Raw genomic sequence first — 14295 nt, 5'->3', positions numbered from 1 at the left:
GCCACTAATTATTAACCCACCTTTATAACATATATTGCTTCTTTTCTCTTTTTTGGCCCTTCCTCTTTGGCCATATATGCCACTAGCTCAGATCTGGGTAGTAGAGGAACAGATTTAAAGGGAAAATAAAATGTGTTGCATTTAAAACAGCATTCCAGCCAATTCTGGTTTTATACAGTTTCTTGGTAATCCTTGGTAATCTTTCACCTTTTGTTCCCCTTGGTTTCAAGTATATTTTAAAACATCCATATACACTTAAGTAAGCAAAGTGTAAGACTATTTATTACTAAAAAGGGTCTTGGAGCAACCTACCCAGTTTATTTTCTATACCATTGCTACTTGGGTTACAAACCATTATAATCTCTTCCAAGTCATAAAATAATGGCTTTTTATCATCTCTGTTTTATTCTAGCATTCCATCTTTCAATTATCTTAAACATATGTAGAGCAAAGAAAAAACAGATGGGATTTCCCACTGCTAGTGCATCCTTGTAATGATGGTTATTTCCAACTCACAAAACACTCAGCTGTCAACTCTGATTTATTTTTGAAGCAAATTTGGATTCGGTTGCTAGTGGAGTGGTGCAGGGGTTTTTTCCCTACTTCCAACATCATCTTTTGTGTGTGTGTGGAATGCCACTATCCAATCACAATTCAGCCTGTGTACCATCTATAATAATAATAAAAAAATCTCTTTCATTCTTCTGGTTAACAGCGTGCAATATTTTGTGGTTGGAATTTGTGTTCCAGCATGATAAAGGATGTGGAAAGGAAAACATATTTGCAGCTTGCTCTCTTCTTTCAAGCTTCCTCATTTGAACATCCCCGTCTTCCCTCAGGGGGAAAGCACGCTATTAGAGATAAAGAAACCCCCACTATGTTCAATCCTGTCTATAAATAATGGATTTTTATCGTATAAAGACATCTCCCTTTAAATAAAACTCGTTCTCTCCTTTCAGTCACATAGCAAGCGATCACCTATTTGCTGAAAAAGCTATTCCCGCCCCCTTTACGGTTCTTTCCCCTTCTGTCTCCCCTTTAATCTATGCAACACGAATTCCAGCTAGCCGACTACTATGCTAACTGCATACACCAAGGGCAAGGAAATTCCTTTGCAATAAACAATAGCTGTCTTCCACCCCTTTGGCTGCAACTAGGCAAGGTCAGTCCCGCTGCGGCAGCAGCTACAGCGCCTGGAAAAGACCCCCGCCTCCAGCTCCCCTATGCGTGCAGAACTCCGCAGCTGTACATCAGGAAGAGCCGGCCAACCCCATCAGCGCTATTGAACTCAACCCAAAGGAGCTGTCCAACTCCATCGTGGTGCTGAACCGAGCTAGAGCAACACAGCTGGGAAAGCTGTCTATCCGCGCCGCGGTGCTGAACTCAGCAACATCCGCTCAGCAAGGAGCTGTCCATCCTGCCGCGGTGCTGAAAACTGACTCCTCTCCGACATCTTTCCAGCTGCAAGAACAGCAGCAGGAAGAGACAGCGGCTACTGTGGAACATGGAGGGAAAGGGCTCCCGGAAGAGCAGCAGTAAGGCTGACTGCACCGCGCTGTATTTGCGCTGATCGGTTCCATCCCAGCCCGCTCTCGCTGTTTGGACACAAAGCCACCCGCAGCCATGGAAGAGGAGCTGAAATGTCCCGTGTGCGGCTCGCTGTTCCGGGAGCCCATCATCTTGCCCTGCTCGCACAATGTCTGCCTGCCTTGCGCCCGAACCATCGCCGTGCAGACGCCGGAGACGGAGCAGCACCTGCCCGCCATGCTGCACCCCCGGGGCCCTGCGGCAGCGCCGGGGGCCGGGGCCGGAGCCTCCGGACCAGCCTCTCTCGACTACGACTGCGGGGCCGGAGGGGGCAGCGGAGCAGGCGGAGGGGGCGGCGTGGATCATGCGGACAAGCTGAGCCTGCACAGCGAGACCGACAGCGGCTACGGCTCCTACACCCCGAGCCTTAAGTCTCCGAACGGGGTGCGGGTTCTGCCCCTGGTGCCACCTCCTCCGGGCTCCTCGGCGGCGGCAGCCCCTCGGGGTGGAGGCACCAGCTCCTCGCTGACCTGCCCGCAATGCCACCGCAGCGCCTCGCTGGACCATCGCGGCCTACGCGGCTTCCAGCGCAACCGGCTCCTGGAGGCCATCGTGCAGCGCTACCAGCAGGGCCGGGCCGCCGCCTCGGCCGCCGCCAAGTGCCAGCTGTGCGACCGCAGCCCCCCCGAGCCGGCCGCCGTGATGTGCGAGCAATGCGAGGTGCTCTACTGCGCCTCTTGCCAGGTCAAGTGCCACCCGTCCCGGGGGCCCTTTGCCAAGCACCGCTTGGTCCCTCCGCCCAGCCAGCAGGGAGCCCCGAGCGGAGCGAGCGGCGGAGCAGCTGGTGGAGGCGGCGGGGGCAGCAAAGCGCCCGGGGCTGCGCGCAAGCCCCCGACCTGCGCGGATCACGAGCTGGAGAACTACAGCATGTACTGCGTGACCTGCCGGACTCCCGTCTGCTACCAGTGCCTGGAAGAAGGCAAGCACGCCAAGCACGAGGTGAAGGCCTTGGGGGCCATGTGGAAGCAGCACAAGGTAAGGCAAGGAGAGGTCCTGATCTTTGCTCCACAGCTCGCTCGCCTGCACCGCCTGCTGGCAAAGGCTGGAGCGTGTCATGCCAGATCACAGCCGGCCATTGACTCGCGGTTCTTTCCTAAGGAGCCATTACCGCCCTCTAGAACTGAACTAGCAATCGCTACAGCAGATGAGAATCCCAACGCTATAGATAAATTGGCACTGAAAGAGTGGTGAAGGCCCACCCTATAAATCACTTTCAGCAGGTATTTATTTCACCCCTAGGTGGACAAATTTTGTGAATGCCAGTAATGTACATGTACAGGTTTTAAACAAAAGGGTGCCCGTCTTTCCCAACACCATTGAGTAAACCCAACCCTAGGGAGCAGGGTCACTGTAGCACAACATGTTTTGAATCCAGGCTGAATTGAGCTCTGCTACTTCTTCTTTTAGAAATTTGATCCTGTTCTGTATAATGGTCCTAATAGCTGTATGAACCAGCTCTTAAAGTGTATCGAGGGACGAAGTGAACTTTGAGTGCATCCCAAGATTTCCTCCAAGGTTCTTCCCCAAGCATTACAGTACAAAAATATTTAAAGTGGTACAGTTCTGTACTATCTCCATTGTATTTGCCATTCTAACAACCCTTTCTCCCATTCTAAAGATGAAGAACAATGGGCAAAGAAAGGTAGGAAACTTGTAGATGTCCAGATGTTGTTGGACTCCCATCACCTCTGGTCAGCATAGCAAAAAGCCATGGATGGCTATTATTGTTTATTATATTTATTTATTTATTTACTAAATTTGTATACCACCCTTCATCTTTTTTGGGATCACAACAAGAAAAAAATCAAAAACCCACAAAATACATAATAAAAACAAGAACAAGAACAAACCAATAAGCCTTGTCCCCTTCCCACCCGCTCCCACAACACATTTAAAAGGGTATCAGATCTAATCAGCCAAAGGCCTGGTTGAAGAGAATGGGAGTCCAGCACCTCCCTATTATGGGGCTAATGGATAGTGACTTCCTCAAGGCCACCTTGGTGAGAGACAAATAACATTATATTCGATATACCTGACTAGACCCCTCTTACTAATCTGCTGTGCAACTTGCCTGTGCTTTCCACCCTCGGGAAACTTCTACTAACAGCTTTATAAACCACTTTGCAGCAGCAGAATAGTTCAGAGTGACCATCCTGAAACAACTAAGTGTTATAGTGGGAATGTATTCATTGTAATTTGGTTTTGGGGGGATGTTTGCTAAGAAAAGCAATAGGTGTTTATTCAGAGTGAGGGAGGAGAATATGGAAAATTTCCTTGTAGGTTTCCGGCAACATTTTTTTTTAAAAAAAAAAACAGTTAATGCAATTTTTGTTGACACATCACTACTTTGGATTTCATTTCCATTCTACAAGTCTGTTGAAAAACCAAGCTGTATTAAAGTTGCAGGATAAAATGTTATTTTCTTGGCTCTTAAATTATGGGAATAAAGAATCCTAGGTAAGTGAATAAGCGTAATCAAGTATTCCCTTCTGCTTCGTTATTTTTATTTACTATTTACTATGCATTCAACTATTAGCTATTCAATAAAATTTTAGGGTTTAAACCAATTCATTTCAGTTTTGATATCACAGGACATAGATCTCATAGATAGAGCATGGCATTTGTATTATTTCTATTAAATACAGTTGTATTTTCTTTACTTTTGAGTAATAATAATAATAATAATAATAATAATAATAATAAAAAATAATAATTTTATTTATATCCCGCCCTCCCCAGCTGAAGCCGGGCTCAGGGTGGCTAACAACACTAAAATAGTGCAACATTCTAAAAACATTATAAAAATTAATTAAAATCAAAATTGATGGCAACCATAAACTAAAGTTCTGTAAAGATTGCCAAAGGAGTAGAACATGAAGCTCTTGAGACTGAGCTGAAAGCCAATTATGTCCATTCATCCTTGCTGAAAATAAAGGCCTACAAAGTATTTATTGATTATTCACATTGCACTTGGGTGAAGCGCTTTCTGTTATTAAATAATGCATACATTATACATTTATACATCAGAGCTTTCAGGGAACTGTGACAGTTATGTTCCTGTGGGATGGCTCGAATGCTGCTATTCTATTCTTTTCTCTCATGTGGTAACATTGGGCAGGGAAATTTTTATTTAGTTGCATTCAAAAATACATCTGCTTCATATATTCTGAGGTGATTCAGTCCCCTGAGGATTGTGGCATATGACCTTCCCCAATGTTTGAATCAATTTCTTAAATGAATTAAGTAGGAACTTCAGTAGTGAGTGAAGATTTCTGGCTCATGTAGCTCAGTACTCAACAACACCCATTGACTATTTTTTCTACCCAGTTGGTTGACCTCTTTACAGCAACCACTTGCACTGCTGAAGAAGCAGAGGCAGCTGCTTTTCAGTTTATATTATAAGACTGGAACTATTCCTCTTCAGAAACTGAAGGACTTATCTGGCCCTTTCAACATTTGCCTCTGTTATTTTTAGTATGATCTTGGGGATCACCAGGAAGCACTGGGGGTTCCCATGCCATAGTTAAAGAACCCCTGATCTTCTCTGACTTGGTCTTCCTGGTCAGAATCCACTGTACCCCAAAACTCTTAACTGCATAGTCTACATTATTCAGACTACAGTGTGCAAAAGTGGATGGGAGGCTACATAGCCAGGGTGCCTGTGGGGCAAGGTATTTGTTCAATAAATTGGAACAGTCAAAATAATTTCCCTTGGTCGTTTAGACTGCCCACCTACTATTTAAATCTTCATAGGTAAACTGGAGCTATTTTGAACTACACCATGTGGAGACATTGCACTAGATCTGCCTGCTAAATGGCTCCCCAGATTATTCAAAAGATGATTTAAGCATGACAAAAAGGCTGGCTTCCTAGACATATGGGCAGGAGGAGGAATCAGTTTGCAAAATAGTTGCAAGTAGCATATGCTCATGATGGGTGAACGCTCTCTACCTCCTCCCACAGCCTTATCCATGCAGGAACTCATAAAACCTGATGAAATGTGCAGTCCAATTCAGCCCATGGCACTTTGATTTATGATTTAGCCACTATTATGGGGCTCAGGAGGCTGTAAATTACAGAGAATTGCAGCATGCAAATATCCTGCTGCAGCCAGTTTTGAATATGTGGCTTTAACATGCTATTCGCTTGGAAGAGAAGAGTCAGTGAGGATGTTGGCTCCCTGACGTCACATTTACATCCTGCCAAGGATATTGCACTAGGATAATTAACACTTATAGGAGCACAAGATAATCACTATTATCACAAAAATTAGTTAATTGTGTGCTTATTTTCTTTCCAGTATTTACAACAAAAAGGATGAAACAGCAATAAGGGAAACCTGAGGCAAAGAGAAATAAAAACACTGTACCTACAAGTTACAAGTTACACTGTCTTTGTGCTCATAGTTTTATAATTAAGTTGAGTGATTATTTGAAATGGTGCATCGATCAATAAAGCATTTCATCCCACACCTTTGAAAATACTGTTCTTATCAATTGTTACGCAAGGTGTAATTTAAGTTGTTGGTGACTCCTCCCAAATGCTTCTTTTGTTATTGTGTGTACCATGTTGCAGCTGGCCAAGACACCAACACCACTGCCTTTTTGGTGCCAGATTAAGACTTGTCTGTTCATCCAAGCCTTTTAAGATTTGATTTTAAGTTCCTGTGTTTTGGTTAGCAGTTTTGATGAGTTGGTTTGATGGTTGTTTTAGTTCTGTATTGTATATAGTACAGTAGTACCTTGGGTTAAGTACTTAATTCGTTCAAGGGGTCCATTCTTAACCTGAAACTATTCTTAACCTGAGGTACCACTTTAGCTAATGGGGCCTCCCGCTGCCGCTATGCCGCCGCCACGTGATTTCTGTTCTCATCCTGAAGCAAAGTTCTTAACCTGAGGTACTATTTCTGGGTTAGCGGAGTCTGTAACCTGAAGCGTACGTAACCCGAAGCGTATGTAACCCAAGGTACCACTGTATTTTATTGTGCTGGTTTTGATAATAGGGACCAGATTCAACTAAGCAGTTGCACTAGCAGGAGCCAAAGCAAGGAGTCCTGCCAGGGCAACTGGGGCTTTCTGTCCTCTTCTCCCACCTGCTTCCTTGTGCCCCCCAATTGGTTATGGGAAGGTCGAGATAACCCCCAGTACATTGCACAGGGGAAGGGAAAGAGGAGATGGTTTATTTGGGCAAGCAGAAATACTTGCACTGATTGAATGGTTGCAATAACACAATGTTGAATTCCACCTTGGGGTTTTGTGCTGGTTGTTTCAAGTTTATTGGCATCTCCAGGTCGGTGCAGCATACATTAATGAACTAGATGGGCAGACAGTGGAAGGCAGCTTTCTTTGTTCCAGTCACTTGTGCAGTTTGGTAGAGAACAAATGCATTTGTTCATCTTCCTTTTTAGACATGGGGAAACTAGGACTTTCCCCCCTCCTCTCATGAAATAAGGAGTGCTCTCCCTAGAAAAATGGATGAGGATGGGGATACATTGTAAGGCAGAAAATACCAAACAATAGCAAACACATCTGGGTGTGTGCAGTTTTCCCACATACCTATGTATATACAGTGGTACCTCAGGTTACAGACACTTTAGGTTACAGGTGCTTCAGGTTACAGACTCCTCTAACCCCGAAGTAGTACCTCAGGTTAAGAACTTTGCTTCAGGATGAGAACAGAAATCACATGGCAGCGGTGCAGTGGCAGTGGGAGGCCCCATTAGCTAAAGTGGTGCCTCAGGTTAAGAACAGTTCCAGGTTAAGAATGGACCTCCAGAACGAATTAAGTACTTAACCCGAGGTACCACTATACAACAAGAAGGCAGCATCTAATTAAAAGTTAAGAAGCTGGTCCAGCAAAAATGAAGTTGGTCTAATAAAAGTCAAATAAAAGTGCAAATACTCAATGCTTTTTGAGCTCTTGAGAGTAGTAGTTTGAGAGAAGTAAGCAGTGTTAGAACCTTAGATATATAAGCTAGACACCAAATGTCTCCTTAAACCAGGGTTACCATCACCAACACAGAATACCTAGTTGCCAATTTTGGGGCCAGATGGCTCAAAAGTTATATCAATACAACTTTTCAGTTCCTGGAATTCATTCTGATTGTGCAGATAAAATATAACAGATAGAATTCTACAGGATGTGTTGCTAATGTGTGAAAACAGTCAAGATCCCAGGATCCCCAGGCATGCACCTCCAGATGGTGGAGTCATCAGGCGCCTTCCTGGCAGCCAGGCATCTTCACTTTGTCACAGGTGACTGATAGCCAGGAGCAAAATGTGCCTGGCAACTGGCGAACTTCTAATGCTGCATCATTGGCTGCATACCCACAACTTAACCCAGTAAATCGTATTCATCCATGGAATAGTGTTAATGGAGGAGTAGATTTCCCCAGAATTCAGTCCAGGAGTATCAGGTCAAGGGGAAGTGCATGTGCACAGAACTGGGGGGAGGAATTGCGTGGGTCATAGAACTAAGTAGTCACTGGTTATTGGCAGGATTTGCTCTGGACAGACAATGGGATGTCACGTCTTCATGCCTTGCTTGTGAGTTTAATAATTCTAGAAGCTTCTGTTGGAAGCAGAATGTTGGACTAGTTGGAGGCTGGGCTGATCCAAAGCAGCTCTTATGGGGGGAATTGCATTTGGATGGGGCTACCCATTTCCCTCTGTGAACCAGCCCTCCATGGGCTAGGAATTAATCTCTCTGTTTTAGAATGTGGGCCTCCAAAGTCCTGAAACTTCCCATTCTCAGCAATTTGTAAGCTTCAGTCGGCAACCAGATCAGGTGAGGGAAGATCGATATTAATCTGCTGCTGCTATTACATACAGAATAAACAATGAACTTTTATCTGAGAAGGAATAGTAGGATTAATGCTTATTTGTAAAATCAATAAGGAACCTGTCCTTGTATGCTATGCTATTGACAGATTCTGGGACAAGTGGTTAAGAAAAATCTTGGGAAAATAGCCAGAGTCAGGCATTCTTAATGGCTTTAGTCAATGGCGTTTACAACATGGGGCAATTTAGCTTCTTTCCATTATTGTGAAGGAACTTGTGGGCTGCATGATAGTTTACAAGGGTTTGGATAGCCTTTATTGTGGAGGCACCTACCCTTTGGAACTCCCTGTGCGTCAGGCGGGTGTCATCTCCATTGCATTTTTGTAGCCTTCCAAAGCTTTTCCTCTTGCAACATGCTTTTAAAAATCTTTATTCTAGTTTGTATCTCTCCTGGATTTGAATTGATTTGATGTTTGCATGTGTTGTTGCTGTTGTTAATTGTTTTCCCCCCCTGGAGATGGATGCAAGCAAGTGGCCCCGGTCAACAAGTGGAAAGTTTGGCGAGGTCTAGAGATGGAATCGCTTTGGCGAGTTGTAAAGGGAGGCTTAGCTTTGGCAAGGCATACAGGGAGTGGGAGTGATGTCTTTAGAGATGGGTAAGGAGGGGAGTAAGAGATGGGATGTGGGTGGCGCTGCGGGTTAAACCACAGAGCCTAGGACTTGCCGATCAGAAGGTCGGCGGTTCGAATCCCTGCGATGGGGTGAGCTTCCGTTGCTCGGTCCCTGCTCCTGCCAACCTAGCAGTTTGAAAGCACATCAAAGTGCAAGTAGATAAATAGGTACCGCTCTGGCGGGAAGGTAAACGGCGTTTCCGTGTGCTGCTCTGGTTCGCCAGAAGCGGCTTCGTCATGCTGGCCACATGACCCGGAAGCTGTACGCCGGCTCCCTCGGCCAATAAAGCGAGATGAGCGCCACAACCCCAGAGTCATCCACGACTGGACCTAATGGTCAGGGGTCCCTTTACCTTTACCTTTAAGGAGGGGAGGGGAGTGGTGACTATGGTGAGTAAAGGGGTGGGTTTGGAGAGGAGGGAAGGAACTAGGGCAGGGCAGCAGTGAGGTTTGGGTCATGCAGGTGCACCATCAGGCATGCTGGATCGATATCAGCTGTTTTGCCAGGGGGACTTTTGCAGTCCCAACCTCGCCATCACCCTGCCCTGCCCCAGCCACATCTAGATAAGCAGCAGTGACACCGGTGTCAGAAGGGTGGCTCAGCAGCTCCACCCCACTCCACTACTGAGTCTAGATTAATGCTTTTCTCATGAGAAAACAAGTCAGTACAGGTTAATAATCCCATATGTTATCCTGAAAGTTAATAATCCCATATGTATCCTGAAAGGAAAAACAACAGTTTGCAAAATTCTGTTAAGAGTGACTCTGAACACACATTTTTGTGCAGTTGGAAGTAAGTCCTACTGTGTAAAGCAGAGCTGCTTCCCAGGTCCTTGTGCACAGGATCACAGCCTAAGCATGTAAAGAGAGCCCTTTAGAGTGACTAGAGGACCAAAAGAGTTCATAATGAAAGGAGTTGAAAAGAGTGAAAAGAGTTCATAAAGGCAATCTGTCTTGATTAGACACATAACTTGCTCACTACTTTAAGGGGTTCATTTTCTCTCTCCTATAAATAAAAACCCAATGATAGCAAGCACTAAAATGTTGAGATGTATAGTAACTATTTTAGGCATAACTTGTAAAGAATAGAGATTATCTATTTTATACTTGGCGTCACTGGCCTTTTCCCCCCTTACAGGCACAACTGTCTCAGGCTTTAAATGGCATTTCAGATAAAGCAAAGGAAGCAAAGGAATTTCTGGTTCAGCTGAAAAATATACTACAGCAGATACAGGTAATAATTACAGAATTCTAGCTGTTTTGGATTTTATATCGAACTGTAGTAACTAAACAGGCAGATATTAAGCATGTTTTGTAGTTTTTGTTTTATTTTAATAGGACTATATGGCTAACTTGAAACAGACACTATATGTCGCGATCCAGCACAACACCTAACTCTGTGCTAGGTTGTGTTCCAAATGCATTGATAGAACAAATTATAGTGATCACCATTTAAACAGATTATAATGATAATCAGTTCTTGCTTCCAGTGAACATCAGTACTGACAATCCTACAGCACCTACAGTATTGGCATTTAGGTACCTGCTTAATACTCATGTGTTTACCCAGGCAGTTCCTGAATGGTGATCCAACTATATCCAATTAATCTGATCTACTGATTATTGATGCATTTTATGCTTGGTTATGAATGTAATTTTATTGTGGATTTTATGCTGTACATTGCCATATATATCTTTTAAATTAATGTTGGAGGTATAGGCATTTTTTGCAAAAAGAATAAAGAAAGAAAACTGCATTATTTTAGGGTGCACTCCTATGCACACTTATTTAGAAGTAGACACTTTTGAAACCAATGGGCATTTGCTTCCAGGTAACTGTGTGTAGAATCTGGGTGTTGGTTTGGTTTATAAAAGTTTCTTTGGTTCCAATTCTGCCCCACTTTGCTTTTTTGAATTTGCTTATTTGGTCAGCTTTGTAAAATGTTAATCCAATAACATCAGCCAAATGAAAAATTTAAAATCCTGTTCACACAGACACACATACCCAACACATACCCAATTGTTATGTTTACCATTTAACCTAATGAAGAGCTCTGGAGAAGAAACTATTATTTTGATTTAACAAAGCTGGAATGCTGTGCATACTTACTCAGGCATAAGTCCCTAAGACTTCAGTCAGGCTCAGTAGAATTGAAGCTACGTGTTTCTTTCACCATGACTTTACAGCAATACACATGCCCATGTACTGAAACAATACATTTATTGTCAGCTGTTTTGTTCCAAAATTGAATTATTTTCCGTTTGTACACTGTGCAGCTACAAATGAATTTCAGATTGCAATGACACCTTTGAAAACAAATTTGGGGACGGTGTGGACAGTCCACCACAAACTCTCTATGAAAGCAAGTCCCATTGAAATGAATGGGAGTTGTGCATATCCTCCCCATGATGCTGAACCTTTTTATAGTAACATTTCCCAGAACTGCAAAAAATTAAATATGCTAAAGATTTAGACTTTTTCAATGTTCCAGCTTAACCATCTTGATAGCATCCTCACAGAACTTTTACAACAAGCTGTTATTAACGTCACGACTTGTAATGAATCACACAAACAGCATGCTGCCAAATCCTCATTATATATATAAAAAAATCCCCTGGAAGATGGAACACTGGCAATGCATTGAGTAAAACAGGCTTTCGGTTGTAGAAGGAAATGTGGGGTGTGTTTTTTTGTCTTCAAGGAAAATGGCTTGGACTATGAAGCCTGTCTGGTGGCTCAGTGTGATGCCTTGGTTGACGCTTTGACTCGCCAGAAGGCAAAACTGCTCACAAAAGTTACCAAAGAGCGTGAACACAAGTTAAAGGTGAGTGAAAATTTCATTTGACAACAACCATAAATGTGTAGGCTTATTTGAGATACCATCTGCTGGGTACTGCCCCAAGATCAAGCCCCATTAGAATGAGGGCCATTTGTTATCATGGCAAATGAACTCTAAAACCACATTTATGTCAAGTCAAGGACATGCAGGACATTGTAGGAGAAGGTTGGTGGCAGTGGTGGAAACCAGTGTGTTCACCCCTTACTGTGTCTGCTGATTCTTCCCTGAAAATGCTCCCTGGCCATTCCCCACTGCTACTGCAACCAGGCTTAAAGAAAAGATATATTGAGTTGGCCTATCCGTATCCAATGGTGGCTGGTCAATGCCCCTTTAAACCTTACAACTAGGGCATGCTAGAGATAGCCACACCCTCTTTGTTTCCAGTCTATGGTAATCAGAGGTATATTGTCTCTGAGCATAGAACTTCCATTTTTTATATGTATTTTATTTTTAATTTCTTTAATGGATTGTCTTAAGTATGAATTATCCAAATTATTTAGCACCATTAAAATTATGATGAAATTCTTATAAAGAAATAGGGCTAAGTAATGACAACTAAGTGGCACTGATGCAGATGAGGTGGTGTCCATATGGCTGCAAGAGCCTTTGCTTTCCTGCTGTTGCTTCCGAAATAAGTTATTTAATTCCGTGAAAGCCCAGAGGATTATCTACTATACATGGAATTTCCCCCTCCCCAGGTTGTTTGGGACCAGATAAACCACTGTACTCTGAAACTGCGCCAGTCTACAGGGCTTATGGAATATTGTCTTGAAGTAATCAAAGAAAATGACCCTTCTGGGTTTTTACAGGTAAGTTGCCTCTTAATGTTGTGATTAATGAGAAAATAATAATGAAGTATTGTACTTCTGAAGCCCCACGTGTGCTCGCTCATTAAGCATTCATCCTGATTTGTTTGGAAGCAGGTTAGAAGATGCTGAAAATTTAGTGAGCACTTACCCTAATTTGTTCAGAGAGAGGTTAGACAATGTTGCATCAAGCGTTAGCCCAAACTTTCCAATGCATTTTCCCCAACCACTTTCCTTATCACAAAAATTCTATAATTTGCAGAAGCAGGTTTGTTGCACAAGACCTCCCAATCAACTGGAATTGTGCAATTGGGATTTTCCAATATGTGACTGATTCCACTCAAAGATAGTGAGAATCTGAAAGTGCCCTCTGATGCATGCACAGGTCTTGTGCATTCAAACATGGGATACTCCATCCATTTCAATGGCAGAAGTCAGGGATAAGTGGACTCCTCTGAGACTGGTCCATTTGCATCAGTTTAATCTCTCCCATGTTTTTCTTATAATGGATTGTTCCATCCAGAGTACACAGGCAAAAAGAATTGCCTTGCGCTGTTCAAGACTTGGTGGCTACAACAAAAGCTGAGGACACAATTCTGGGCCAGCCCTAGAGGGTCATATATAGTGCACCTGTACCCACAATTTGCTTGAGTCACGATCAATTTTAAATGATTATTCTATAGCTTGGGACTTAAATGTTTCCCTTTCAGATTTCAGATGCTTTAATCAAACGCGTTCAAGTGTCTCAGGAGCAGTGGGTCAAAGGAGCTCTGGAACCCAAAGTATCTGCTGAATTTGATCTCACTCTGGATAGCGAGCCATTGTTGCAGTCAATTCATCAGCTGGACTTCATTCAGATGAAATGTAGGGGTGAGCTTTTGTAGATTGCCTTTCTTTCTTTCTTTCTTTCTCTCTCTCTTTCTCTCTTTTACACCAGGATTTCAAAAAGCAGCGGGTGACAGTGAGGCACCTCCGATGGGCCTCAAAGATGGGAATTTCTTATCCAGATGTAACCAAGCATTTGTGTGATGAGAAAGCCCTTTCCTCTTCCTGTGACCCTAACAAGCTCAGACAGTAGTAATAGATAATGTTAGACATCTGAGGATATGAAAAGCTTCAGACTGGGCCATCTGTTCTTTTCTTAAGTGAAGACGTTTACCGACATAACTGTAACTTTATAAAAAAAAATTAGCCTTGCCCCATTATGGAGCATTGCAGATCAACAGTAGAAGTCATTTCAATTACCCATACAATCATGCTTGCCCTCATTCATAGGCTGCATTATTCTTAAAATGTGTGAAAGAACCATATTCATCTAGAGTTGACATTAATTTGTTCCCCAAAATTCTTCTGCGTGGATTTGGGTGCTAAATATTCTCCAGTATGCTCTGTTTGTACATTTTGATATTTGATGCCTGCGTTTTACATCTAATAATATCTGATTTCAATATTTGCCATTTTGCTTTAGTATTCGAGTTCAGAATTTCACAGCTCACATGGAATCGTAAAGCATTTCTGCGCATTCGCTGCATGATATGCAGTGATCATTACCATTTGACAGTTTGGTCAGTTATCATGTGCCGGTATAAGTATTTGTATTGATAGCTGATGT

General features: G+C 43.2%; 1 protein-coding gene across 4 annotated transcripts in view; it reads left to right on the top strand.

Moving 5' to 3' along the window:
• Nucleotides 1-243: 243 nt before the first annotated feature.
• The window catches only part of TRIM67 (tripartite motif containing 67), a 39712-nt gene continuing 25660 nt past the window's right edge, over nt 244-14295 (top strand). The window contains exons 1-5 of one of the 4 annotated variants that reach the window (XM_081188219.1): nt 244-2562; nt 10176-10271; nt 11740-11862; nt 12576-12686; nt 13394-13547. In XM_081188219.1, the coding sequence (XP_081044345.1) occupies nt 1624-2562; nt 10176-10271; nt 11740-11862; nt 12576-12686; nt 13394-13547 (1423 nt within the window). In that variant the 5' untranslated portion in view covers nt 244-1623. Of the gene's footprint in view, nt 2563-10175; nt 10272-11739; nt 11863-12575; nt 12687-13393; nt 13554-14295 lie in introns of all 4 variants that reach the window. The other 3 variants (XM_081188218.1, XM_081188221.1, XM_081188220.1) reach the window with 3 other exon arrangements.

Source organism: Podarcis bocagei (genome assembly GCF_964188305.1).
Source record: "Podarcis bocagei genome assembly, chromosome: 3".
NCBI classification, from domain to species: domain Eukaryota; kingdom Metazoa; phylum Chordata; class Lepidosauria; order Squamata; family Lacertidae; genus Podarcis; species Podarcis bocagei.
The sequence above is the reverse complement of the archived record's forward strand: the minus strand, read 5'-3'. Positions and strand labels throughout refer to the sequence as shown.